Raw genomic sequence first — 27,784 nt, 5'->3', positions numbered from 1 at the left:
ATCTGGGATTACACGTGCATAGGTGACTGTCACATTTAGGCCACAAATACGGCTATTAGGTTACTGTTGTTAAAAAAAAACAATTTTTTTCATATACTGCACATCTGTGATTACACGTGCATAGGTGACTGTCACATTAAGGCCACAAATACGGCTATTAGGTTACTGTTGTTAAAAAAAAACTTTTTTTCATATACTGCTTGTCTGTGATTACACGTGCATAGGTGACTGTCACATTTAGGCCACAAATAAGGCTTTTAGGATACTGTGGTGAAAAAAAAACTATTTTTTCATATATTGCACATCTGTGATTACACTTACATAGGTGACTGTCACATTTAGGCCATAAATAAGGCTTTTAGGATACTGTGGTGAAAAATCCCTCTGATATACTGCACATCTGGGATTACACAGACATAGGTGACTGTCACATTTAGGCCACAAATACGGCTATTAGGTTACTGTTGTTAAAAAATACCTTTTTTTCATAAACTGCACATCTGTGATTACACCTGCATAGGTGACTGTCACATTTAGGCCACAAATACGGCTATTAGGTTACTGTTGTTAAAAAAAACATTTTTTTAATATACTGCACATCTGTGATTACACTTGCATAGGTGACTGTCACAATTAGGCCACAAATACGGCTATTAGGATACTGTGGTGAAAAAAAAACTTTTTTTCATGTACTGCATATCTGTGATTACACGTGCATAGGTGACTGTCACATTTAGGCCACAAATACGGCTATTAGGTTACTGTTGTTAAAAAAAATCAATTTTTTTCATATACTGCACATCTGTAATTACACGTGCATAGGTGACTGTCACATTTAGGCACAAATACGGCTATTAGGTTACTGTTGTTAAAAAAACATTTTTTTCATATACTGCACGTCTGTGATTACACGTGCATAGGTGACTGTCACATTTAGGCCACAAATACGGCTATTAGGTTACTGTTGTTAAAAAAACACCTTTTTTTCATATACTGCACATCTGTAATTACACATGCATAGGTGACTGTCACATTTAGGCCACAAATAAGGCTTTTAGGATACAGTGGTGAAAAAAAAACCTTTTTTTCATATACTGCACATCTGTGATTACACTTACATAGGTGACTGTCACATTTAGGCCACAAATAAGGCTTTTAGGATACTGTGGTAAAAAAAAACTCTGATATAGTGCACACATGTGATTACACGTGCATAGGTGACTGTACATTTTGGCCACAAATACGGCAATTAGGTTACTGCTGTTAAAAAACTACTTTTTTACATATACAGTACTGCACATCTGTGATTACACGTGCATAGGTGACTATCTCATTTAGGCCACAAATACGGCTATTAGGTTACTGTTGTTAAAAAAAAAAACATTTTTTTCATATACTGCACATCTGTGATTACACTTGCATAGGTGACTGTCACAATTAGGCCACAAATACGGCTATTAGGATACTGTGGTGAAAAATCCCTCTGATATATTGCACATCTGTGATTCCACTTGCATAGGTGATTGTCACATTTAGACCACAAATAAGGCTTTTAGGATACTGTGGTAAAAACAAAAAGACCTTTAGGTTTTTCGGCAACGGACCCGAACCCGAACATTTCCGCAAAAGTTCGGGTTCGGTGTTCGGCGCTTTCTTGGCGCTTTTTGAAAGGCTGCACAGCAGCCAATCAACAAGCGTCATACTACTTGCCCCAAAAGGCCATCACAGCCATGCCTACTATTGGCATGGCTGTGATTGGCCAACTGCAGCATGTGACCCAGCCTCTATTTAAGCTGGAGTCACGTTGTGCCGCCCGTCACTCTGCTCCGATTAGAGTAGGGAGAGGCTGCAGCTGCTGTCAGGGAGAGATCAGGGAGAAATATTTTCCAAGAACTGCCTTTTTACTCAGCGATCTACATCAAATGTGTTTTGTGGGTGCTGTGCACAATTTTTTTAAGCCTGCACTGAGCCAACTACTGCTGAATACGAACTTTTTTTTACTTCAGTTTGTCAATATCAATACATAATCGGCAGCCATTTTATGCAACGATAGTGCACCAGCACTATCTATCTGCATGTCTGCTAGTCCAGAAATACAGCGTTTTGCTTACTGTGCTTAAAAAAAACACTTTTTTTTATATACTGCACATCTGTGATTACACATGCATAGGTGACTGTCACATTTTAGGCTTTTAGGATACTGTGGTGAAAAATCCCTCTGATATATTGCACATATGGGATTACAAGTAGAGATGTCCCGAACTATTCACCGGCGAACATCGCTTGTTCGCGTTCGCCGCGGCAGGCGAACACATGCGATGTTCGGTCCGCCCCCTATACGTCATCATTGAGCAAACTTTGACCCTGTAACTCAGCAGACACATTCAGGCCTATCAGCATACCCTCCCTCCCAGCAGTGGCGTTGCAAGGGGGGTGCAGGCCGCACCAGGTGACACCAGTGATGGGGGTGACACCAGCAGGGTCGGCATTTACGAATCATAGTCATTTGTATTGCCGACCTCAGGAGAGATGTGTCTGGGATTCGAACCCACGACCTCTTCCTGTGTCCCGCCCTGTATGTCCATATATGGAGTCAGTGCTTGTGTATTCCAATTTAGCCTGTATTTCAGAAAAGTTTCTGTTGGGATTCGAACCCACGACCTTTTGTATCAGAGGCAAAGCACCTAACCACACGGCCATAAGGGATGCATTGACACTGATTGAAAAAATATGAGACTTAAAGTGTACATCTATACACATGACTGCTGCACTAACGCACCCAGCACTGCTATATCTCTATATGACAGCTGTCCCAGCACACGCAACTCTGCTATCTCTCTATATATGATAGCTGCCCCAGCACACCCAGCTCTGCTACATCTAATACACATGACAGCTGCACCAGCACACTCAGCTGTACTATATCTCTATATATGACAGCTGTCCCACCAAACCCAGCTCTGCTACATCTATACACATGACAGCTGTCCAAACACACCCAGCTCTGCTACATCTATACACATGACAGCTGCCCCAGCACACTCAGCACTGCTATATCTCTATATATCTATCTACTGTATAGCAATACTTAGAGATATATAGATGTAGCAGAGCTGGGTGTGCTGGGGCAGCTGTCATATATAGAGATATAGTACAGCTGATTGTGCTGGTGCAGCTGTCATGTGTATTAGATGTAGCAGAGCTGGGTGTGCTGGGGCAGCTATCATAGAGATATAGCAGTGCTGGGTGTGTTTGGGCAGCTGTCATGTGTATAGATGTAGCAGAGCTGGGTTTGCTGGGGCAGCTGTCATATATAGAGATATACTAGAGCTGAGTATGCTGGTGCAGCTGTCATGTGTATTAGATATAGCAGAGCTGGGTGTGCTGGGGCAGCTATCATATATAGAGATATAGTAGAGCTGAGTGTGCTGGGGCAGCTGTCATATAGAGATATAGCAGTGCTGGGTGTGTTTGGGCAGCTGTCATGTGTATAGATGTAGCAAAGCTGAGTTTGCTGGGGCAGCTGTTATATATAGAGATATAGTAGAGCTGAGTGTGCAGCTGTCATGTGTATTAGATGTAGCAGAGCTGGGTGTGCTGGGGCAGCTATCATATATAGAGATATAGCAGAGCTGAATGTGCTGGGACAGATGTCATATAGAGATATAGCAGTGCTGGGTGTTTTAGGGCAGCAGTCATGTGTATAAATGTACAATTAGCCAGCTATAACAGTAGAAGTCTCATATTTTTTCAATCACTATCAATGCATCTCTTATGGCCGTGTGGTTAGGTGCTTTGCCTCTGGTACAGAAGGTTGTGGGTTCGAATCCCAGCAGAAACTTTTCTGAAATACAAGCACTGACTCCATATATGGACATACAGGGCGGGACACAGGAAGAGGCTGCATCGCTGACATGGAGGTAAGTAGAAGTGTTTTTTTTTTTAATACCCGACTGCTACTGCCATGGGGGGAGCGGGAGGCACTGTGCCACACAATATACAGTATACCTATACACTGTGCCGCACAATATACAGTATACCGCTACACTGTGCAACACAATATACAGTATACCTCTACACTGTGCCCCACAATGTACAGTATGCCGCTACACTGTGCCACACAATATACAGTATACCTCTACACTGTGCCCCACAATTGGGATGTCTGCCGAGATCCCCAAGGGCGAAGCCAAGTAATTGTAAGTTTTCATGTGGAGTATGTTTATGTTATACACATATAGCACACACTGTGCCACACAATATACAGTATACCGCTACACTGTGCCACACAATATACATTATACCTCTACACTGTGCTACACAATATACAGTATACCTCTACACTGTGCCACACAATATACAGTATACCTCTATACTGTGCCCCACAATATACAGTATACTGCTACACTGTTCCACACAATATACAGTATACCTCTACACTGTGCCACACAATATACAGTATACCTCTACACTGTGCCACACAATATACAGTATACCGCTACACTGTGTAGTCTGTTCTATAAGCACCATTGTTTTGTGGCGGCGGACAGAAAATAATCTGGGAGTGCCCCTCCCGAGACCAGGCTCTGACTGCTAGGGGGGGTCTGCTGAGCTAACGAATGCCCCCTATGGCAGTAGCATCACCATAGCCAACATATATGGCTAAAAAATTATTGCTTCGGGGGGGGGGGGGGGGCGGTGTGTGACACCATTTTGTACCGCACCGGGTGACACCAGCCCTAGCAACGTCACTGCCTCCCAGACCCTCCCACCTCCTCTAAAAAAGCAAGGACTGCAGCCCTCTTAGATTCATTCTGAAGCTGCAGTGTTAGTTAGAGCAGGTAGTGTGCTGCTCCTGCTGAATTAATAGGGAAAGCGTTAGCTAGGCCAGTGTTCTGTGTCCACTCCAGTCCTCAAAGACTCATCACAGCGTCCTGAAAGCACCCCAAAAAGCCCTTTTTAGGGCTGGTACATCAGTCTGCTTTTATTTATTTTTTCTATATATATATTGTAGTTGCCTGCCCGTGTGTGAGAGGCCACAGGCCCACAGACTGTACTGTGTGCACACCACTCATATAGGGTGGCACAGTACCTTGCAGATAAAAAAAGGTCATTACATTTTTCCTCTGTAATATAATTGCAGTTGCCTGCCAGTGAGTGTCAGGCCCACAGACTGTACTGTGCCCACTGCCCACCACTCATATATGGTGGCACAGCATCTTGCTGTAAAAAAATGAATTTAATTTTTCCTCTGTAATATAATTGCAGTTGCCTGCCAGTGAGTGTCAGGCCCACAGACTGTACTGTGCCCACTGCCCACCACTCATATAGGGTGGCACAGCATCTTGCTGTTAAAAAATTCATTGAATTTTTCCTCTGTAATATAATTGCAGTTGCCTGTGTAGTGTCCCACTAGGTAAAGGTGGGCACTACACAAGGGTTAATGTGTTTATTGCATTTACTGTCATGTGTTGTATTTCCCTGTTTTATCTGGGTGTCAGGCCTGTCAGGGTGTAGTTTAGCCTCCTAGACGTTAGAGGGAGCTAGAGAGCCCTAAGTATAAATAGGTAGGCCCAGACAGGGGAGAGTTAGTGTATGCCAGGGAACTAGAAGCGACACCTAGTCACCCTGAAGCTCCTGAGGCTAATCTAGCTCAGTAGAGACACCCCAGTAGTAGGAGAGCACCTCCTGGGAGTAACCTGCAGTATCCCTCACAGCAAGGACAATACCACAAGTACAGCTAAGTAACCTGAGGGGCAGAAGTGTTTAATATAAAGCAAGTGCCAATACTGGAGGAAGGATTATATATACCAAGGATTCAAACCAGCAATTAGGCATCCGGGCCTTGGGATCCAGCCAGCTAGAATAGCTGAGGGGATAGAGCAGCATTGTACTGCAAAGCATTAACTGTATACCCTCCAAGTATCTTGCAAGATTATACCTGCCATATTGTGAAGTAAACCTGCTGTGCATTTGTACTGTCAAGGACTGCATTACCATCTACTGCAATTACTTGTATAAAGTTGGACTGTTTCCTAAAGTAAAGCAACGTTTGGTTTACCAACTGCGTACTCTATTAATCCTCCTACAAATCGGTGTGCCACCGTTACAGGCACTGGAGTCACGAACCTTAAAGGGACCTTGCCTCAGGCACTCAAAACACCTGCAACATCCAGGGCACCTCACCCAACATCAGGCCAGGTCTCAGAGTGTGCCCCAGAGGAACTTGTGTCTACCTCTCATTTACTGCCGCATGCCAGCCCAGGGTTCTCCTCCAAAAAGTGAGTAACCCTCGATTGCCCATAACCGTGACCTCACTGTCGCTATACCCTGCAGGTTTGGCGTGCTGCACCTGCCAGTGAGTGTCAGGCCCACAGACTGTACTGTGCCCACTGCCCACCACTCATATAGGGTGGCACAGTACCTTGCAGATAAAAAAGTCATTAAATTTTTTCTCTGTAATATAATTGCAGTTGCCTGCCAGTGTGTGTCAGGCCCACAGACTGTACTGTGCCCACTGCCCACCACTCATATAGGGTGGCACAGTACCTTGAACTCATAGTACCACTAATCTAAAAAAAATTACAGGCAGAGGTGCTGTGATTTCCTTTGGCCCTAGAATAATGCCCATGTTCAGAGGCCACGTACCCTGAACTCGAAAAATTCTGAGGACATAGTTGACTGGCTTACACAGGACACCCAATCTTCTACAGCTTCCGCTCGGAACCTTGATGAACCATCCTCCTCCAGCTCAGCTTCGGGCACCTCTCAAGTTACCACTCGCCCGCCCGCCGCCACCACCAACACTAGCACCACAGCTGCTTCACTTCATCTGTCAGAGGAGTTATTTACATATAAGTTGGATGAAATGAGTGATGCGCAACCATTATTGCCAGAGGATGTAGATAACAGGGATATGTCTCAGTCAGGCAGAATTACACACATGGAAGTACGGTGTGATGATGATGATGTTGTACCCGCTGCTGCTTCCTTTGCTGAGTTGTCAGATACAAGTGAAGCGGTTGATGATGACGATGTGGCTGTAGATGTCACGTGGGTGCCCGCTCGAAGAGAAGAACAGGGAGAAAGTTCAGATGGGGAGACAGAGAGGAGGAGGAGACGAGTTGGAAGCAGGGGAGGTCGACGCAAGGAGCTAGTGGCACAGTCAGACAGCATGCATCGGCACCCGGGGTCAGCCAGACAGCACGCCAATCAACGCATGCTGTTGCCACCACCAGAATGCCGTCATTGCAAAGCTCAGCAGTGTGGCATTTTTTTGTGTGTCTGCCTCTGATAACAGCGATGCCATTTGCAACCTGTGCCAAAAGAAACTGAGTTGTGGGGAGTCCAACACCCACCTAGGTACAACTGCTTTGCGAAGGAACATGATCTCACATCACAAACGCCTATGGGATCAACATATGAGTACAAGCAGCACACAAACTCAAAGCCACCATCCTCCTCCTGGTCCAGCATCTTCAGCCATGTCAACCACTGCTGTCCTCCTTGCCCCTTCTCAACCACCCGCCTCTCACCTTCAGCAGTTCCTGCTCATCTGCCCCCAGTCAGGTGTCTGTCAAGGAAATGTTTGAGTGTAAGAAGCCAATGTCACAGAGTCACCCCCTTGCCCGGCATCTGACAGCTGGCTTGTTGGAACTCTTAACCCACCAGCTTTTACCATACAAGCTGGTGGAGTCTGAGGCCTTCAAAAAATTTGTAGCTATTGGGACACTGCAGTGGAAGGTACCTGGCCGAAATTTTCTTTCACAAAAGGCAATCCCCAACCTGTACTCTATTGTAGAAAAGGAAGTCATGGCATGTCTGGCACACAGTGTTGGGGCAAGGGTCCATCTGACCACTGATACCTGGTCTACAAAGCACGGTCAGGGCAGGTATATCACGTACACTGCGCATTGGGTAAACCTGTTGACGGCTGCCAAGCATGTAATGCGTGGCTCTGCAGAAGAGTTGGTGACACCGCCACGACTTGCAGGCAGGCCTGCTGCCACCTCCTCTACTCCTCCTACTCCATCCTCTTCCATAACCTCCTCGACTGAGTCCTCTTCTGCTGCTGCATCTTGCTCCACATCAACGGCACCCCCCCAGCTCCCCAGGGGCTATTCCACATCCCAGATACGGCAGTGTCACGCCGTCTTGGGGTTGACTTGCCTGAAAGCAGAGAGTCACACGGGACCAGCACTCCTGTCCGCCCTGAACGCACAGGTGGATCAGTGGCTGACTCCGCACCAACTGGAGATCGGCAAAGTGGTGTGTGACAACGGAATAAATTTGCTGGCGGCATTGAATTTGGGCAAGTTGACACATGTGCCGTGTATGGCACATGTGTGTAATCTGATTGTACAACGCTTTGTGCATAAGTACCCAGGCTTACAGGACGTCCTCAAGCAGGCCAGGAAGGTGTGTTGCCATTTCAGGTGTTCCTACACGGCCATGGCGCACTTTTCAGATATCCTGCGGCGAAACAACATGTCAGTGAGGCGCTTGATTTGCGACAGCCCGACACGTTGGAATTCAACACTCCAACAAAACGCCTGCTCCAACAAAAAAAAGCTGTTAAAGAGTATTTTAATGACCGGGTTGCTAGGACAGCCTCTGCGGAGCTGGGAATTTTTTTGCCACGTTACTGGACGCTCATGCGCAATGCCTGTAGGCTCATGCGTCCTTTTGAGGAGGTGACAAACCTAGTCAGTCGGACCGAAGGCACCATCAGCGACATCATATCATTTGTTTTCTTCCTGAAGAGTGCCCTGCGAAGAGTGCTGGATCAGGCCGTAGATGAGCGTGAAGAGGAAGAGGAAGAGTTGTGGTCACCGTCACCACCAGAAACAGCCTTATCAGCATCGCTTGCTGGACCTGCGGCAACGCTGGAAGAGGATTGTGAGGAAGAGGAGTCAGAGGAGGAATGTGGCTTTGAGGAGGAGGAGGAGGAGGAGGAGGAAGACCAACCACAACAGGCATCCCAGGGTGCTCGTTGTCACCTATCTGGTACCCGTGGTGTTGTACGTGGCTGGGTGGAAGAACATACCTTCAGTAAGATCACTGAGGACGAGGAACGGGACATGAGTAACTCGGCATCCAACCTTGTGCAAATGGGGTCTTTCATGCTGTCGTGCCTGTTGAGGGACCCTTATATAAAAAGGCTGAAGGAGAACGACCTGTACTGGGTGTCCACGCTACTAGACCCCCGGTATAAGCAGAAAGTGCCTGAAATGTAACCGAATTACCGCAAGTCGGAAAGGATGCAGCAGTTCCAAAATAAATTAAAAAGTATGCTTTACACAGCGTATAAGGGTGATGTCACAGCACAACGGGAATCTAACAGGGGAAGAGGTGAAAGTAATCCTCCTCCTCCCACGACCTCGCCGGCAAGGACAGGATGCTTTACAGACGTGTTGTTGATGGAGGACATGCAGAGCTTTTTAAGTCCTACGCATCGCCACAGCCCTTCGGGGTCCACCCTCAGAGAACGACTCGACCGACAGGTAGCAGACTACCTCGCCTTAACTGCAGATATTGACACTCTGAGGAGCGATGAACCCCTTGACTACTGGGTGTGCAGGCTTGACCTGTGGCCTGAGCTATCCCAATTTGCGATAGAACTTCTGGCCTGCCCCACTTCAAGTGTCCTGTCAGAAAGGACCTTCAGTGTAGCAGGAGGTATTGTCACTGAGAAGAGAAGTCGCCTAGGTCAAAAAAGTCTAGATTACCTCACCTTTATTAAGATGAATGAGGGATGAATCCCGAAGGGACTGACAGTGGGCGATACATTCGACTAAAAAAGGCCTGATGAGATGAGCTGCCTTGGGCTAAAAATGGTCCACACGCTGCAATATTTTATCTCTGAATGCCGGATGACTTGAGTGACTTATCCGCCACCAACTAGGGTTCAAGCCGCAATGTTTTAGGGTACTTTCTGCCTGGGAAACAAACATACATTTTTCTGGCCTCTGTAACAGCAGCGGCTGCAACAGTACCAAATTTTTCAGGCATGTGTACATGCCTAATTTTTCTGGCCTCTGGTGCTGCACTGTGGCTTCAAAAACCAAAAAAAAAAAAGGCACATACATGTGTCAATTCCCCTTCGTGATCGTTACCTTGTCGTGGTGAAGGGGCTTGCGTATCACAATGAAGCGACCACCTCTATGAGTGTGTTGGCAATGTTGGCACACCTCAGATGATAAGGTCGTTGCTTCATTGTGAACAGACCAAAAGCGATCGATAATTTTGCATAGAAAAAACATAAATTTTCTTTGTGATCATTAAAGCCTACTAGGCCAACAATGGGCCCACACTGCAGAATCATTGTTTTCTGGGTCACTTAACTGTCACTGAACTACCTCAGCACGACCATAGGCTTTGAAAAACCGCCATCGCCTGCAATCTCCCGAACGTGCGCACGAGCACAGTCATCACTACACCAAGATTGACGCATAGAGGAATAAAATTGATGTCATTAGTGTGTCAACTATTGACAACTCTTTGCGGTTGTTTGCGGTGCGTTAAACGGGGAGTTTGATCTGTCACTGTGATGCAGGCATAACCCTTACACTACCTGATCGATACAACATCATACCTGATGTTTTAAAGCACGTTATTCCAAACAATTTAGGAATGTTAGGTGATTTATGCCCTTTATGGATTAAAACCAGACTCTGCGTCAACTATGTAATTTTCCATGGGAGTTTTGCCATGGATCCCCCTCCGGCATGCCACAGTCCAGGTGTTAGTCCCCTTGAAACAACTTTTCCTTCACTATTGTGGCCAGAAAGAGTCCCTGTGGGTTTTAAAATTCGCCTGCCTATCGAAGTCTATGGCGATTCACCCGGTTCGCCCGTTCGCGAACATTTGCGAAAATTTGTGTTCTCCGTTCTCTAACGGAAAATGTTATGTTCGCGACATCTCTAATGATAAGGTCGTTGCTTCATTGTGAACAGACCAAAAGCGATCGGCTGGATAATTTTTCATAGAAAAAACATACATTTTCTTTGTGATCATCTAAGGTGATCATTAAAGCCTACTAGGCCAACAATGGGCCCACACTGCAGAATCATTGTTTTCTGGGTCACTCAACTGTCACTGAACTACCTCAGCACGACCATAGGCTTTGAAAAACCGACATCGCCTGCAATCTCCCGAACGTGCGCATGAGCACAGTCATCACTACACCAAGATTGACGGATAGAGGAATAAAATTGATGTCATTAGTGTGTCAACTATTGACAACTCTTTGCGGTTGTTTGCGGTGCGTTAAACGGGGAGTTTGGTCTGTCAGAGTTTGGTCTGTCACTGTGAAGCGGGCGGAACCTTTACACTACCTGATCGATACAACATCATACCTGATCGTATACACACACTGGATGTTTTAAAGCACGTTATTCCAAACAATTTAGGAATGTTAGGTGATTTATGCCCTTTATGGATTAAAACCCAACTCTGCATCAACTACGTAATTTTCCATGGGAGTTTTGCCATGGATTCCCCTCCGGCATGCCACAGTCCGGGTGTTAGTCCCCTTGAAACAACTTTTCCATCACTATTGTGGCCAGAAAGAGTCCCTGAGGGTTTTTAAATTTGCCTGCCTATTGAAGTCTATGGCTGTTCGACCGATTCGCCCATTCGCGAACATTTGCGTAAATTCACGTTCGCCATTTTCGAATGGAAAATTTTATGTTCCCAACATCTCTAAATACAAGTGCATAAGGGACTGCACATCTAGGATTACACGTGCATAAGTGACTGTCACATTTAGGCTCCATTCACACGTCCGCAAAATGGGTCCGCATCCTTTCCGCAATTTTGCGGAAAGGGTGCGGACCCATTCATTCTCTATGGGGACGGAATGTGCTGTCCGCATCCACATTTGCGGATCTGCACTTCCGCATCCGTGCTTCCGTTTCCGCAAAAAAATAGAACATGTCCTATTCTTGTCCGCAATTGCGGACAAGAACAGGCATATTCTATTATGTTGGCAATGTGCGGTCCGCAAAATGCGGAACACACATTGCCGCTTTCCGTGTTTTGCGGATCCGTGTCTCCGTGTATCCGCAAAACACATTGCGGACGTGTGAATGAAGCCTTAGGCCACAAATACGGCTATTAGGTTACTGTTGTTAAAAAAAAAAACTTTTTGGATATAGTGCACATCTGTGATTACACTTGCATAGGTGACTGTCACATTTAGGCCACAAATACGGCTATTAGGTTACTGTTGTTAAAATTTCGGCCACAAATAAGGCATTTAGGATACTGTGGTGAAAAAAAAAACTTTTTTTTATATACTGCACATCTGTGATTACACTTGCATAGGTGACTGTCACATTTAGGCCACAAATAAGGCTTTTAGGATACTGTGGTGAAAAAACCCTCTGATATAGTGCACATCTGTGATTACACTTGCATAGGTGACTGTCACATTTAGGCAACAAATACGGCTATTAGTTTACTATTGTTAAAAAAAAACAACCTTTTTTTCATATACTGCACATCTGTGATTACACGTGCATAGATGACTGTCACATTTAGGCCACAAATAAGGCTTTTAGGATACTGTGGTGAAAAATCCCTCTTATATAGTGCACATCTGTGATTACACGTGCATAGGTGACTGTCAGATTTAGGCCACAAATACGGCTATTAGATTACTGTTGTTAGGAGAGCCGTGCCCTCCCTGCACAACCAAGTATTGGATAAAATCAAGTGTGCACTGCGCAACGCCATCTGTGGCAAGGTCCACCTAACCACAGATACGTGGACCAGTAAGCACAGCCAGGGACGCTATATCTCCCTAACTGCACACTGGGTAAATGTAGTGGCGGCTGGGCCCCAGGCGGAGAGCTGTTTGGCTCACGTCCTTCTGTGGCCAAGGATCGCAGGGCATCATTCTTTGCCTCCTGTTGCCTCTTCTTCCTACTCTGCTTCCTCCTCCTCTTCTACCACCTCCTCATCCGGTCAGCGACAGACCTTCACCACCAACTTCAGCACAGCCAGGGGTAAACGTCAGCAGGCCGTTCTGAAACTAATGTGTTTGGGGGACAGGCCCCACACCGCGCATGAGTTGTGGCGGGGTATAGAACAACAGACCGACGAGTGGTTGCTGCCAGTGAGCCTCAAGCCCGGCCTGGTGGTGTGCGATAATGGGCGAAATCTTGTTGCAGCTCTGGGACTAGCCGGTTTGACGCACATCCCTTGCCTGGCGCAGGTGCTGAATTTGGTAGTGCAGAAATTCATTCACAACTGCCCTGACATGTCAGAGCTGCTGCGTAAAGTGCACGCCGTCTGTGCGTGCTTCCGGCGTTCTCATTATGCCGCCGCTCGGCTGTCTGCTCTACAGCGCAACTTCGGCCTTCCCGCTCACTGCCTCATATGCGACGTGCCCACCAGGTGGAACTCCACCTTGCACATGCTGGAGAGACTGTGCGAGCAGCAGCAGGCGATAGTGAAGTTTCAGCTGCAGCACGCACGGGTGAGTCGCACTGCGGAACAGCACCACTTCACCACCAATGACTGGGCCTCTATGCGAGACCTGTGTGCCCTGTGGCGCTGTTTCGAGTACTCCACCAACATGGCCAGTGGCGATGACGTCGTTATCAGCGTTACAATACCACTTCTATGTCTCCTTGAGAAAACACTTAGGGCGATGATGGAAGAGGATGTGGCCCAGGACGAGGAGGAGGAAGGTCATCTCTAACACTTTCAGGCCAGTCTTTTAGAAGTGGCTCAGAGGGAGGATTTTTGCAACAGCAGAGGCCAGGTACAAATTTGGCCAGCCAGGGCCCACTACTGGAGGACGAGGAGGACGAGGATGAGGAGGATGGGGATGAAGCATGTTCACATCGGGGTGGCATCCAACGCAGCTCTGGCCCATCACTGGTGCGTGGCTGGCGGGATACGGAGGACGCAGACGATACGCCTCCCACAGAGGACAGCTTGTCCTTACCTCTGGGCAGCCTGGCACACATGAGCGACTACATGCTGCAGTGCCTGCGCAACGACAGCAGAGTTGCCCACATTTTAACGTGTGCTGACTACTGGGTGGCCACCCTGCTGGATCCCCGTTACAAAAACAATGTGCCGTCCTTAATTCCCTCACTGGAGCGTGATCGGAAGATGTGCGACTACAGGCGCACGCTGGTAGACGCGCTCCTGAGTGCATTCCCGACTGACGCCGGGGGACAAATGGAAGCACAAGGCGAAGGCAGGGGAGGAGGAAGAGGTCGCCAATGCAGCTGTGTCAGCGCCAGCACCTCAGAAGGCAGGGTTAGCATGGCCGACATGTGGAAAAGCTTTGTCACCTCGCCACAACAACCGTTCCCAACTGCTGATATGGAGCGTGTTAGCAGGAGGCAGCATTTGAACATGGTGAAACAGTACTTGTGCACACGCCTACACGTACTGACTAATGGTTCTGCCCCATTCAGCTTCTGGGTCTCCAAATTGTCCACATGGCCAGAGCTTGCCCTGTATGCCTTGGAGGTGCTGGTCTGCCCTGCAGCCAGTGTACTCTCTGAACGTGTATTTAGCACGGCAGGAGGCGTCATTACAGACAGACGCAGCCGCCTGTCCACAGCCAACGTGGACAAGCTCACGTTCATTAAAATGAACCAGGCTTGGATCCCACAAGACTTGTCTGTACCTTGTGCAGAATAGACATTTATACCAATATCAAACATACATTCTTGTACTCAAGTTAAGTGCAATGATTCTTTGTTTTCTTTTATTTTATTTGTCCCAATATTTTGGGGGCTACCTACCCCAATAAAAAAAAAAAAAAAAAAAAAACATTGTTGGCTACCTCCTCTTCCTTTATTGCTGCCTCCACCTACAACACCACATTCACCGCCTCTTCAACCTCCGACTCCATATCCACCTCCTTTTCTGAGTTGCAGGTTAATAATTTGTAATTTTTCATTATTTTATTTTATTTTAAGTTATTTCCCTATCCACATTTGTTTACAGAGCAGTTGCCATGCTCTTAAGCACATTTTACTGCCTTTTACATCCCTCTAGCCTTTTCAATGACAATTTTAGAGCCATTTTAATGCAAAAAAGTGCCAATTTTAGTGCCCTTAATTGAAAAAAAAACTTATTTTCAATTGTCGGGTGACATTTTACCATTTTTGGCGTATACAACCCCCTGCTGTGCCTGGGTGACAGAAGCCTAAATCTCTCAAAATCGTCTGTTCTATTGCTGGGTGACATGAATCCCCTTTTGCCGTAAATGAACCCCTGCTGTGCCTGGGTGACAGGGGCCTAAATCTCTCAAAATCGTCTGTTCTATTGCTGGGTGACATGAACCCCCTTTTGCCGTGAATGAACCCCTGCTGTGCCTGGGTGACAGGGGCCTAAATCTCTCAAAATCGTCTGTTCTATTGCTGGGTGACATGAACCCCATTTTGCCGTGAATGAACCCCTGCTGTGCCTGGGTGACAGGGGCCTAAATCTCTCAAAATCATCTGTTCTATTGCTGGGTGACATGAACCCCCTTTTGCCGTGAATAAACCCCTGCTGTGCCTGGGTGACAGGGGCCTAAATCTCTCAAAATCCTCTGTTGTATTGCTGGGTGACATGAATCCCCTTTTGCCGTGAATGAACCCCTGCTGTGCCTGGGTGACAGGGGCCTAAATCTCTCAAAATCGTCTGTTCTATTGCTGGGTGCCATGAACCCCCTTTTGCCGAGAATGAACCCCTGCTGTGCCTGGGTGACAAGGGCCTAAATCTCTCAAAATCATCTGTTCTATTGCTGGGTGACATGAACCCCCTTTTGCCGTCAATAAACCCCTGCTGTGCCTGGGTGACAGAGGCCTAAATCTCTCAAAATCGTCTGTTCTATTGCTGGGTGACATGAACCCCCTTTTGCCGTGAATGAACCCCAGCTGTGCCTGGGTGACAGGGGCCTAAATCTCTCAAAATCGTCTGTTCTATTGCTGGGTGACATGAACCCCCTTTTACCGTGAATGAACCCCTGCTGTGCCTGGGTGACAGGGGCCTAAATCTCTCAAAATCGTCTGTTCTAATGCTGGGTGACATGAACCCCCTTTTGCAGTGAATGAACCCCTGCTGTGCCTGGGTGACAGAGGCCTAAATCTCTCAAAATCGTCTGTTCCTTTTGCTGGGTGACATGAACCCCCTTTTGCCGTGAATGAACCCCTGCTGTGCCTGTGTGACAGGGGCCTAAATCTTTTAAAATCGTCTGTTCTATTGCTGGGTGACATGAACCCCCTTTTGCCGTGGATGAACCCCTGCTGTGCCTGGGTGACATGGGCCTCGTTGTCTCAAAATCCTCTGCTCTATTGCTGGGTGACATGAACCCCCTTTTGCCGTGAATGAACCCCTGCTCTGCATTGCTGATCTAAATTTAGTGAAAACATCTGTTACTGATCGGAAGATGCGCGACTACAAGCGCACGGTGCTGATGGCATGCCCACCTGACAGCGGGGGCACAGTGGAAGCACAAGGCGAAGGCAGAGGAGGAGGAAGAGGTCGCCAACGCAGCTGGGGTACCGCCAGCACCTGAGAAGGCAGGGTTAGCATGGCCAAAATGTGGAAAAACTTTGTCAGCCTTGGAGGTGCTGACCTGCCCTGCAGCCAGTGTATAGTGTGAACGTGTGTTTAGCACGGCAGAGAGCATTATCACAGGCCGCAGCCAATGTGGACAAGCTTACGTTTATTAAAATGAACCAGGCATGGATCCCACAGGACTTGTCCGTACCTTGTGCAGAATAGACATTTATTCCAGCCTCAACCATCAATTCTTGTACTCAAGTGCACTTATTCTTTGTTTTATTTTGTTATATGTCCCAATATTTTGGGGGATACCCCAATTTAAAAATAAAAAAATAACACAAATCAGTGTTGGCTACCTATTCCTCTTTCACCGCCTCTTCCACCTACACCGCCACATCCACCCATCCACCGTCTCCTCAACCTCCTACTCCTAGATCCAGATTTTTATTTTTCTGTATTTTATGTTATTTTAAGTCATTTCCCTATCCACATTTGTTTGCAGAACAATTGCCATGCCCTTAAGCACATTTTGATGCCTTTTGCAGCCCTCTAGCCGGGTCAAGTTCGGGTCAAGTTCGGGTCAAGTTTGGGTCAAGTTCGGGTCCTGAACCCGAACTTTTTTTTCAAGTTCGGCCAAACCTGCAAAACCCAAACATCCGGGTGTCCGCTCAACTCTACTTCTGAGCTTTCTTCATAATCACCTTCAGCCGTTATAGTCTTGGGGTACTTAAGACACCTTCTATTGCGGGGTAATGACTGAGAAATAAGGTTCCTTAGCATGCTAGGCCCCCTGCAAAGGTGTTCTGTTCTGCTGCTTGTGCACTAATCTCTGCCCGTTTACACGTATTGACTCTTCTCTGTGCCTATTACCCATATTGATCCTGTGCCTTTTACTCGTATTGATCCTACACTACCTGTACCGACCTTGGCATGTGTCTGACTACAATTCTGCCTGACCACTCTGAGCCCCACACCGATGTCTCTGACTTCTGTCAATCAGCTGTTAATCACACAAAACTACCCCAAGAGGTTACGGCCTAGGACTCTCCAACAGCAAAATTCAGATCCCTGTATAAGAGTTAAGGGGTCAATACCAGGGGACGGCTAATAATACCATTAGGATTAACTCTAAGCCAAATCTATTGGTTAACACAGTGGTTCCACACCCACTGCTGGAACAGACTGCAGTAGAAGCTGTAAACCTTTTTTCTGCACTGAGCTCTCCCTAGCTCTGCATGAAAATGCAGTGTTTTCATGTTGGAATAAGAAAAAGTAGTTTATTGTCAAGCTCTGTCTCCACACGCCCCATAGCAATCTCCTGATCTGCCTTCATGGAAGGTACACCACTGGATTCAGGCTGTAAGGATGGAGGAGAAGGGAGAGATTAAAGTGGTTTTCTGAGACCTTATAACTGATGGCCTATCCTCAGGATAGGTCATCAGTCCCTGATCGATAGGGGTCCGACACCTGGGTCTCCCACTGATCAGCTGTTTGAGAAGGCACAGGTGATCCTGTGAGCGCTGTGGCCTTTTCACAGCTTCTCGTAGGCCATTGATGACACGGTCACGTGACCTAGTGTCACCGCCACTTCTGTGAGAAGGTCTGACAGACGTCCTTTTCTACCTCTTGCATGATGTTCTTTGTTTTGGTTTCACTTTTTCATCTAATTTCCTTCTCCCAGGTGTCACCTATTTAGACTAATCCTCTTTCCTTTATATTCCCTCCCATACTGCCTCACTTTGTGGTTTATACTACTTCCTGGATTTGAAGTGTTCACTGCTGGAGACTTCTGTTGCTGCTTGTTCAGATAAGTCCTTTCATGTATTGTGTTTCCTTGCTGGCTGGATTCTAGGTGACCCTGACTCCCTCTGTATTAAGTGCAGGGAGCCGATGGTCGTGTCCCCTCACTATTATAGGGTTTTCAGGTGTCACACAGTCTAGGTACGAGGTCATGCAATCGTCTACCTCTGAGACCCTTGTATGTGCTTAGCAGTCAGGGTGAGCTCTTAGGGTTTTATAGGGGTCACCTTTATGCTCCTTAGTTTGGGATCAAGCCAGTGTTTATCCATAACTTCCAGCTATCTGCAACATCATCCGTGACACCTAGGTGCAGTTCAGCCCGATAGAAGTGAATGGGACTGAGCTATGATACTAAGCCCAGCCGCTAAACAATATACAGTGCTGTGCTAGTTAAGCTTTGAGAAGGCTGCAGCACTCACAGGATCCCACGTGCCTTCTCAAACAGCTGATTGGTGGAGGTTTCGGATGTCAGACCACCATGGATCAGATACTGATGATCTATCCAGAGGATAGATTGTCAGTTTTCAATTATGGAAATTATAAAAATAGACTCTCCCTTTCTTCAGAACTGGCCCTATCTTTGGCTTCACAGTAAGGAGTGAAGCACTGTGGTCACATCACCAAGCGTGAAATTGGCAGAATGAATCTAATCACAGGGGCATCCATCGCTATGTAAATTGTTACAGAAATAAATTTTATTCTTCTGAAATCAGTTTTACAGCAGAAACCCTTAACAAAACACAACACAAACATTGAAGTCAGGTTCAAGTTTGATGATTCAGGACAATATTAGAGGAAGGGTGGAGTATTGGAGTACATTGATTTAAACTTTATGGCACAAGCATTGGTTATACAGTTTATGGCAACCTCTGCCCATCTTTAGCACTGCTTTAAGGGGGAGCTATAGTAACACCATAGCTCGTTATGTTGCCCTCTGTCTGTACCTGCTATTCACTTCTATGGCAGTTATGGAAACAGAGTATCACAGCCTGCATAGCTGTTTATGCAACTCTGGACACCTGTGGCCACCGTATATAATGGGCATTCTTAACCTCAGCATGAATGACTGAAATGGGAAAATCTGTTTAAAGTTAAATATTTACTGTTACATGTACCGTTATCGCTAGAAGAAGAATTGATACAGTTGGTTTGGTATGTCCATTGTAATAATGTATAACTCTGAATGGTTGATGTATCTGTTTTTCAGAGAACAAAATAGAACAGGACAAAATAGATTCAATATATTAAAAAACATATCACAAAATTCCAGTATGATGGGATAAAAAGAAGAATATTTCAATAAATTGAAATTGTACAGATGTCTCCTTTCCTCATGGTTCATGGCTGATATGGGTAGTGCGAAAGGACCAACTTTTGTTTTTTGTTTTTAAATGTGATTCCACCATACTGTGCTGAGAGTTGTCTATCCAGTATGTGTCTATATGTGGGCACCCTGTGGTTGTGTTGTGAATTGCAACCTATCAAAGACTTTGCTAGCTTTTCATGATAATGAATTGAGTTGGTTTCATAAGAAATTTGGAGTTCTTAACAAAATTTGAGCTACGGTAAGGGTGGACACATCTGTACATTTATTTATGAATGTAGAATAAATATAGACACAGAATAGAATGAAAACAGGGGGTCATTCATTAAGACTGGTGTTTTAGACGCCATTCTTAATAACCCCTATATCTGGCGGTTGATCCGCTGAAGTTATGAAGAACGGGGTAAAGTCGCAGATTGCGGCCCAACTAACCATTGCGCTGCAATCTGCACCAGATATACGGCTACTATAAGCGTATTTCTGTATAATAAATGACCCCCATGTTTTTTCCAGATAAATCTCTTGAAGAATGAACGATCATCTGCACAGGTGTCCTAAACATCAATGAATCCAATAAAGAATTTGAGGAAAACTATTGGAATGATAATCTCAAAACATCTGCAACAATGCTCTGCAGACTTAAAGGGGTTGTCCGGGTTCAGAGCTGAACCCCGGACATATCCCCATTTTCACCCACGCAGCCCCCCTGACTTGAGCATCGGAGTAATTTATGCTGCGATGCTCTCCTTTGCCCTGTGCTAAATCGCGGTAAAGGAAAAGGCTTACGCTGGAGTTACAGTGACGTACCGGGCTCTCCATGGGGCTGCCAGGCAGAGGCTTCTGCCCAGCAGTGAGCCCAGTGATGTCACCGGCAATGATGGGCAGCGCTAAAGCCCGCCCATCAGAGCCGGTGATATCACCGAACACACTGCTATGAGGAAGCCTCCGCCCGGCAGTGTGTTATTGTAAATAAAAGAGCCCCTGCACTGCGCGATCCAGCACAGGGCAAGGGAGTGCATTGGAGCATGAAATGCTCCGATGCTAACATCAGGGGGGCTGCCTGGGTGAAATTATGGGTATGTCCGGGTTCAGCTCTGACCCCGACAACCCCTTTAAGTGTGATGAGTGAAATACAATATATATACATTCACAACCTACTTTCACCTGTGTGCTCTGTAGTCATCTGTGAGGCTGAAGATGAAGTTGAATATTCTACAATAGGAATACACAAAACGAGTACAGTGATTGTTATGAAACTGAGAGAAAACAGCTTATCTACAAATAGACTGTTGGATTGGCTAGAAAGAAGATGTTCTTTCTTTGTGCATTATTCAGTAACATTTGAAATGGAATTGGTTGTAAGGGGGAATATATATAAAAATTTGCATTGATTTCTAAGGGATTCAAGGCTGTACTAGATTATTTGTGTTGTGTCAGTGTAGCTTGAGATCTGTAGTCCTTTAGCCTTTCACTGTTGCCAGAATTAAGAATTGTTATTTTTCTTATTGTCTGCTTGCTAAGTTTGATTTTTGATTTCTCTCTGGCTGGCTGTTAGTGTGTTATTTCTGTTCATCGTTAGTGACGAGCAGCAGGGGCTATATTCGAATTTGCGATATTTCACGAATATTTGGGCAAATATTCATCATATAATCGTGAATTTGCGAATTCGAGATTATTTTCTTGATTGCAAAAAATCAGCAATGTAATATTCACATAATGTGCGCGAAATACAGGAGTGGGTCACTGTTGCTACATTTTCCAAGTTGCTAGAAGTTACCTGAGACTGGAGAAAATGCTTGGCACGGCAGAACATTAAAAATGGCTTTATATGCAGATAGAGTGCTCCAATATATTCACGATTGCGCTAATCGGCACTAATGATGCAAATATTTTGGCTCAATACGTGAAATTTCACATTTAGCATTTTAGCAGGTCTGCATGTATGTATGGACAGCAGAACCTATCACACTACCTAACACACTGCACTGCAACAGCTACACTATATCAGGATATAACCTACACTGATTATCTCCCACTAACTATCTGTATTATATATGTAAGCTAGCTAACTATCTATCTAATGTAGTGTGGAAAGCACAGAGCAATGACACTGCTGTCTCTCTCAGAACTTTAAAAAAACTGTAGAAAATGGCTGCTGGGGAGGTTCTTATATTGTAAGGTGTAGGCAACTTTCCTATTGGTTGCTAGGGATGTTGCTAAGCTCAGACAAAGACATTGCAGCCTTATCATTGGCCTACAAGCAAGAAGGGAGGTTACTGCTGAAAAAAAAAATTGAATATTCAAAATTACAAATATAAATCACTATATTCTAAATATTCGCAAATTCGCGAAGTGCCGATATTTGCAATTCGAATATTCGCGCCCAACACTAGTCACAAGTTTAAAATACATTTTTACCTGTGGTATCACTTGGTGTCTTTGTGATAATTTCTCTGTCTGTTTGATATGTTGGCATGTTTGAAACTGTGGATGGGCTTTCCTCTGTAAAGTCTGCTTTCACAAGAAAACTGTATTTAGAGCAACATTACAAACTGAAATTTAATTTGAATATAAATGAATATACGATAAAGTATATTAGTCGGATGCACAGGGTGGTAGACACACCAAAAAAGGGTGCTCTCAGTCTTACAGCGTCACCCCGCTGTTAAAAGAGAATAAAATGTAGAGAAAATGACTGGGCACACCTAAGGATATTTAGTTACTAGTGTTTATTAGATAAAAGTACAAATGGTATAATATAGTGGATAATATAAGATATATACTTGCGACAGTAAAGTAATATAACGTGTGTATATTGGGCAACACTTCATATATAATTCTATATATTTGTGGTTGTCGTGCGCATTAATCACTGTAGATAGCGGTACAGCCTGTGACCATCTCACTGCTGGATTCTTTTCTGACTGAAAGCGGGACGCCGCCGAGTCAGTTACGGAGTAAGATATTACTCACGAGAAACTGCACATTGCCCTATCAGGGCTAGTTTTGTTATACCCTACTGACATTTGCTCTACCTGGACTCTCATGACCATTCCAGGACAGTGAACTTCTATATTTTAGTCCATATTTTAGTGTATCATACTATATTATATTTCATCCTAGGCTCGCGGCTTATATTTTTATCAAGACTAACACTTTTATATAGACCATTTCTGCCTATATTATACTGTATTTTAATTGATATACATTGTTGCTTTTATGTAAGGTTGTCTTTTATGCATCAACTCTATTTATTTGTATTTGGAGTGGAGCTATTGGTCACAGGCTGTACCGCTATCTACAGTGATTAATGCGCACGACAACCACAAATATATAGAATAATATATGAAGTGTTGCCCAATATACACACGTTATATTACTTTACTGTCGCAAGTATATATCTTATATTATCCACTATATTATACCATTTGTCCTTTTATCTAATAAACACTAGTAACTAAATATCCTTAGGTGTGCCCAGTCATTTTCTCTACATAAATTAATATACATCTTTACATCAACCAGTATGTAAAGGAAAAAAAAGATTTGCAGTGGACACTCTTAGCTCAGATCTAGTGGCCAGCACGGCTCACAATACTCATACTTTTACTAGGGGCACGCATAAGTATGTTTCTGAAGGAAACCTGTCTCTCTCAGAACTTTAAAAAACTGTAGAAAATGGCTGCTGGGGAGGTTCTTATATAGTAAGGGGTAGGCAACTTTCTTGATGTGAGGGGGGTCACAGTCTGGGGCCCCCAAGATGAAACATATGATACTCCAATTGGATACATCTGTGACTACATTGAATAAGCTATAGTGATATAACATGCAGTTTGTGTGACTGGCCACTAGAGGCCCTTAGTCGGACAGCCCCCTTAGAACTAATGGAGCGAGATGTTGACAATTAATATATAAAAAGAAAAGTAATCTTATAGCTGCACCTGATTGGCTTTCTTATTGAAATAGACTGTAAAAAATAGCTTCTTATTTATTTTGTGTATTTTGTTATTTTGTTGCCATGTCCTAACTTCCTGGGAAAAGCTACAGGGGCTGGAGAAAGCAAGTGGCAGGAGGACAGAGAGTCGGCAGTTGGAGAACAACGGATTCAGACGTGTCTGCTAAATTGTTTACCTGATGTGTCCTGTGATCAGCCAGAGATTGAAGGCTTTATCCACAGCAAGCAAGGGACGATTGGTGAATATCTGCTGCCTGCTAAAGAGGATCTGTAGTCTTCATTTATAATCAGGAGCTGAGGAGACCAGAGGCCTGCCTGCCCTGAGGCCAGCGGTGAATCATCATTAAGAAAACCAAGCTGCCATTCAAGCCTGCACTGGAGATCACAGCCTGAAGCATTTTACACTCGGTTAGTGCGCACTTTTAATGGGACTTAAATCCTGAGCTCAGGTCCCTCCCTGCAATCAGGGTGAGGACAAGTTTTGGCACCGCTGCAGCAATTAAAGCTTTACTGCGACAGCAAGTGGATCCACATCCCGGCTCTGGAGTTACAAATAGCCACGTGGAAGTTCAAGGGAGTCTAGCTGATGTGGGGGAGTGGGCATTACCGGCATTTGGGGGGATAGTGTGGGATTTTTCTGTATTTGGCCTCTGTGAGCCACAGTGCCCCTCAGCCGAGATCCCAGGTACACAGACCCCAAATTTAGTGTTTATTCCTAGTGGCTTCGGTTTGCTGTGTTTGGTTAGGAGATCCTGCCATATTTAGTGGCATTTAGGCAAAATATGAATATTTAAAGGTACAGTACCTAAACGAGGGAATTCCCGGCTGGGGTCCCACTGTGGACAATCTTGGGTTGCTAACAACCCAGAGAGTTTGTATCACCACTTCAGTACACCAGAACATACCTCACTCCGTGTGGTCCGGCTGGATCACGGTGTACATTATATTGTATATAGTTTTCTCTTCTAAAGTCAGTAAAATTATTTTGGTTCACACAGCTCACTGTACGTGCATTCATTCTTGTGTGGTTCACTGTATCCCAACGGACTCCCTCGGATCCACCTCTTGTAAATTGGCGTAGTCTGCAGGATACAGTGACACCCATGCAGGCGAATGCAGCGGAGGGAACGAGTCAGCCTGCCCTACCGGCTGCAGCAGCGAGTTCAGGGGGTGGCGAGGCAGTGGCGCCCATTGCCACCCACAGGGCAGCACCCCCACAGGCCCTGATGGGACACCTCCCGACAGGTGCTCTGTTGAATCACTTAGCGAAATATGACGGGAATTTTTTTTTTTGCTATCCGACTGGGTAGACCGGGTTAGGGGAGCCATAAAGATGTATAACCTGGCCCCTGAGATATGTTCGGAGGTTGCCATTAACGCACTAGAGGGGCGGGCTAGACGGACCATTATGGTTAGGCCCCCGGAGGAGCGTGACACGTTTGATAAAATCGTGGCCTATCTTGAAAAGGTACATGGGGGTTGGCAGAGGTCACGACTCTACGTGCCTAATTCTTTAGCCGGACCCAAAGGGAAGATGAGGACCTACAGGACTATGCGACGGCCCTGCAGGAGTTAGGGAATAACCTTAATCGTCGAGCCCCTAGGGCTCTGGGTGATCCTGGAGGTGGAGACGATCCCTTAAGGGACCATTTTGTGGTAGGGATCGGGGACGAGCGGCTAGGGCAGCAAATGTCTGAATACATAATCCAGAATCCGGACAAACCATTTGTGGAAGTCTACACAGAAGCAATCGCACGGGAACTCCGAATGACTACGGGAACCTTCAAGGCTGTGTCGGCTGTGCGAATGACTGGCAAAGTGCGGGAAGAATCCTCTGGAGAGGTGGTCCAGGAGAAGCTGTGTGAGGCAGTGACTGCGCTGTGTGCCGAGATGGCTCGATGGAGGACGGCTGATTCAACAAGGAGGAGTGCCCCCATGGCCATACCAGCCACCTGGCAGGCAGGAGAGGAAATTCCTATGGGACAACCCCGTGAACAGAGGGAACGAATCCGGGTCCGCTGCTGGAAGTGAAAGCAGCTGGGTCATTATGCCTGAAACTGCTCCTCGGACCGGGCAGATGAAGGAGAGGGGCTTCCTTTAAACTCCCCACTGCCGCAGTGACAGGGCGGCCTGCGTTGGAGACTGGGAGATGACGCCCTATCCATGGGAACCAAGATTTGTACTCCGAGAGTCCATGGCCAGAAGATTATGGAGCTCATGGATTTGGGTCAGGAAACCTTGACTCCCGAGCAGCGAGGGAAGGTAGAGACCCTTCTGTGGGAGTACCAAGATGCCTTCTCCCGTCATAAGGCGGATTTTAGGTGTGCAACAGCGATAGAACATGAAATCCCCACAGGGGACTCCTCGCCGATCCGAGAGCGATACCGGCAGATCCCTCCCAAGGTCTATCAAGAGGTGAAAACTATGTTGGCAAGTATGCTGGATAACGGGGTTATTCAGGAAAGCCAAAGTCCATGGGCAGCACCAGTGGTACTGGTCCGAAAAAAAGATGGGACTCTCCGGTTCTGTGTTGATTACCGGAAGCTGAACGCAAATACGGTACGGGACGCTTACCCCCTCCCGAGGATCGAAGAGACATTGTCTGCACTGGGGAGAGCCCAGTTCTTCTCCACCCTCGACATGGTCAGCGGATACTGGCAGGTACCTATGGCAAAGAAAGATAAGGCGAAAACAGCGTTCATCCTCCCGATGGGGTTGTATGAATTCAATCGAATGCCATTCGGACTAACCAACGCTCCGGGTACATTCTAACGGTTAATGGAGCACTGTCTGGGAGACCTTAACTTTGAATCAGTATTGATATATCTTGACGATGTGGTGGTCTTCGGGAAGTTCTTTGAAGACCATCTGGCCCGGCTGCGGCAGGTCCTCCAACGCTTAAGGGACCATGGGTTGAAGATAAAACCGAAAAAGTGTCAACTTTTTCGTCGAAGCATTGAGTATATGGGCCATGTGGTGACCCCAGAAGGGGTGCAACCCTCTCGCGGAAAAGTGGAAGCGGTTCAGAAGTGTCCACGACCGAAGACCCTACGAGAACTCCAGGCGTTTTTGGGGCTGGCGGGGTACTACCGTCGATTTATCCCCAAGTTTGCACATATTGTGGGGCCCTTGAATGAATTGCTCCGGGGGACAGCTAACGGCCCTAAAAACCGTCCAATTTCATGGGGGGAGAGGCAGGAGAAAGCACTAGAGGAAGTGAAGGATGCTCTGACAAAAGCCCCAATCTTAGCTTATGCTCGGTTCGATACCCCGTTTCTGTTGTACACGGATGGGAGCCTGCATGACCTGGGGGCCGTGCTAGCACAGATGCAGAATGGTCGGGAGTGGGTTATTGCGTTTGGGAGTCGCTCCCTCCGAGGGTCCGAGAAAAACCCAGACAATTACAGCTCTTTTAAGTTAGAGCTGTTGGCCTTGGTATGGGCAATGACGGAACGCTTCGCCGAATACCTGACTGGGATGGAGGTGTTGGTGCTGACAGATAATAACCCTTTGGCACACCTGAATAATGCGAAGTTGGGAGCTTTAGAACAGCGGTGGATAGCTCGACTGGCGAAGTTCAACTACCGGATCAATTTCAGATCTGGAAAAGAGAATGCTAACGCTGATGCATTGTCCAGAGTACCTGTGGGCTCCCCGGATGGAGATGTTGACGATGACCTGAAGGACTCTGAGACTCCTGACCTGGGTCGCCTACCTTCCTCTGCGGCAGTGGCACACTCAAGTGGGGTGGCGCAAGGGCCACCTGTACTGTTATGAAGGACCCATGCAGATTGGGTGCGGGCCCAGAATGAGTGTGAAGATATCTGGAGGGTAAAACAGTGGGTCCGGCATAAAATGTGGCCAAAACCAGAGGAGCGAGAAAGTCTGATGCCTGAGGGCCACAAGCTGCTCCGGCAGTGGGACAAACTGACAGTGGCCCACGACCTGTTGTATCGGAAGATCTACACACGGACAGAGTTGGAGCATCGGTGGAAAATCGTTATCCCGGTTGCCAAGCTCATGAGAGGGGTGCCCACTTTGGTAGTGATAAAACTTATAAGTGGCTACAGAGGCTGGCTTACTGCCCAGATCTCGAACGGATGGTGGAGAAGACCTGTCAGATGTGCAGAGCTTGCGACCTAAACAAAAGTGTGGAGCAGAGAGCTCCGATTCAGACCATC

General features: G+C 46.3%; 1 protein-coding gene across 1 annotated transcript in view; it reads right to left on the bottom strand.

The window, feature by feature from the left end:
* The window catches only part of LOC120990832, a 144,179-nt gene that overhangs the window by 24,148 nt on the left and 92,247 nt on the right, over positions 1-27,784 (bottom strand). Inside the window, exons 8-9 of the mRNA XM_040419734.1 lie at positions 20,807-20,860; positions 19,440-19,520 (exon numbers count right to left, since the gene is read on the bottom strand). Coding sequence (XP_040275668.1) covers positions 19,440-19,520; positions 20,807-20,860 — 135 coding nt within the window. The remainder of the gene's footprint in view (positions 1-19,439; positions 19,521-20,806; positions 20,861-27,784) is intronic.

This window comes from Bufo bufo, chromosome 2 (assembly GCF_905171765.1).
Source record: "Bufo bufo chromosome 2, aBufBuf1.1, whole genome shotgun sequence".
Classification (NCBI taxonomy): domain Eukaryota; kingdom Metazoa; phylum Chordata; class Amphibia; order Anura; family Bufonidae; genus Bufo; species Bufo bufo.
The sequence above is the reverse complement of the archived record's forward strand: the minus strand, read 5'-3'. Positions and strand labels throughout refer to the sequence as shown.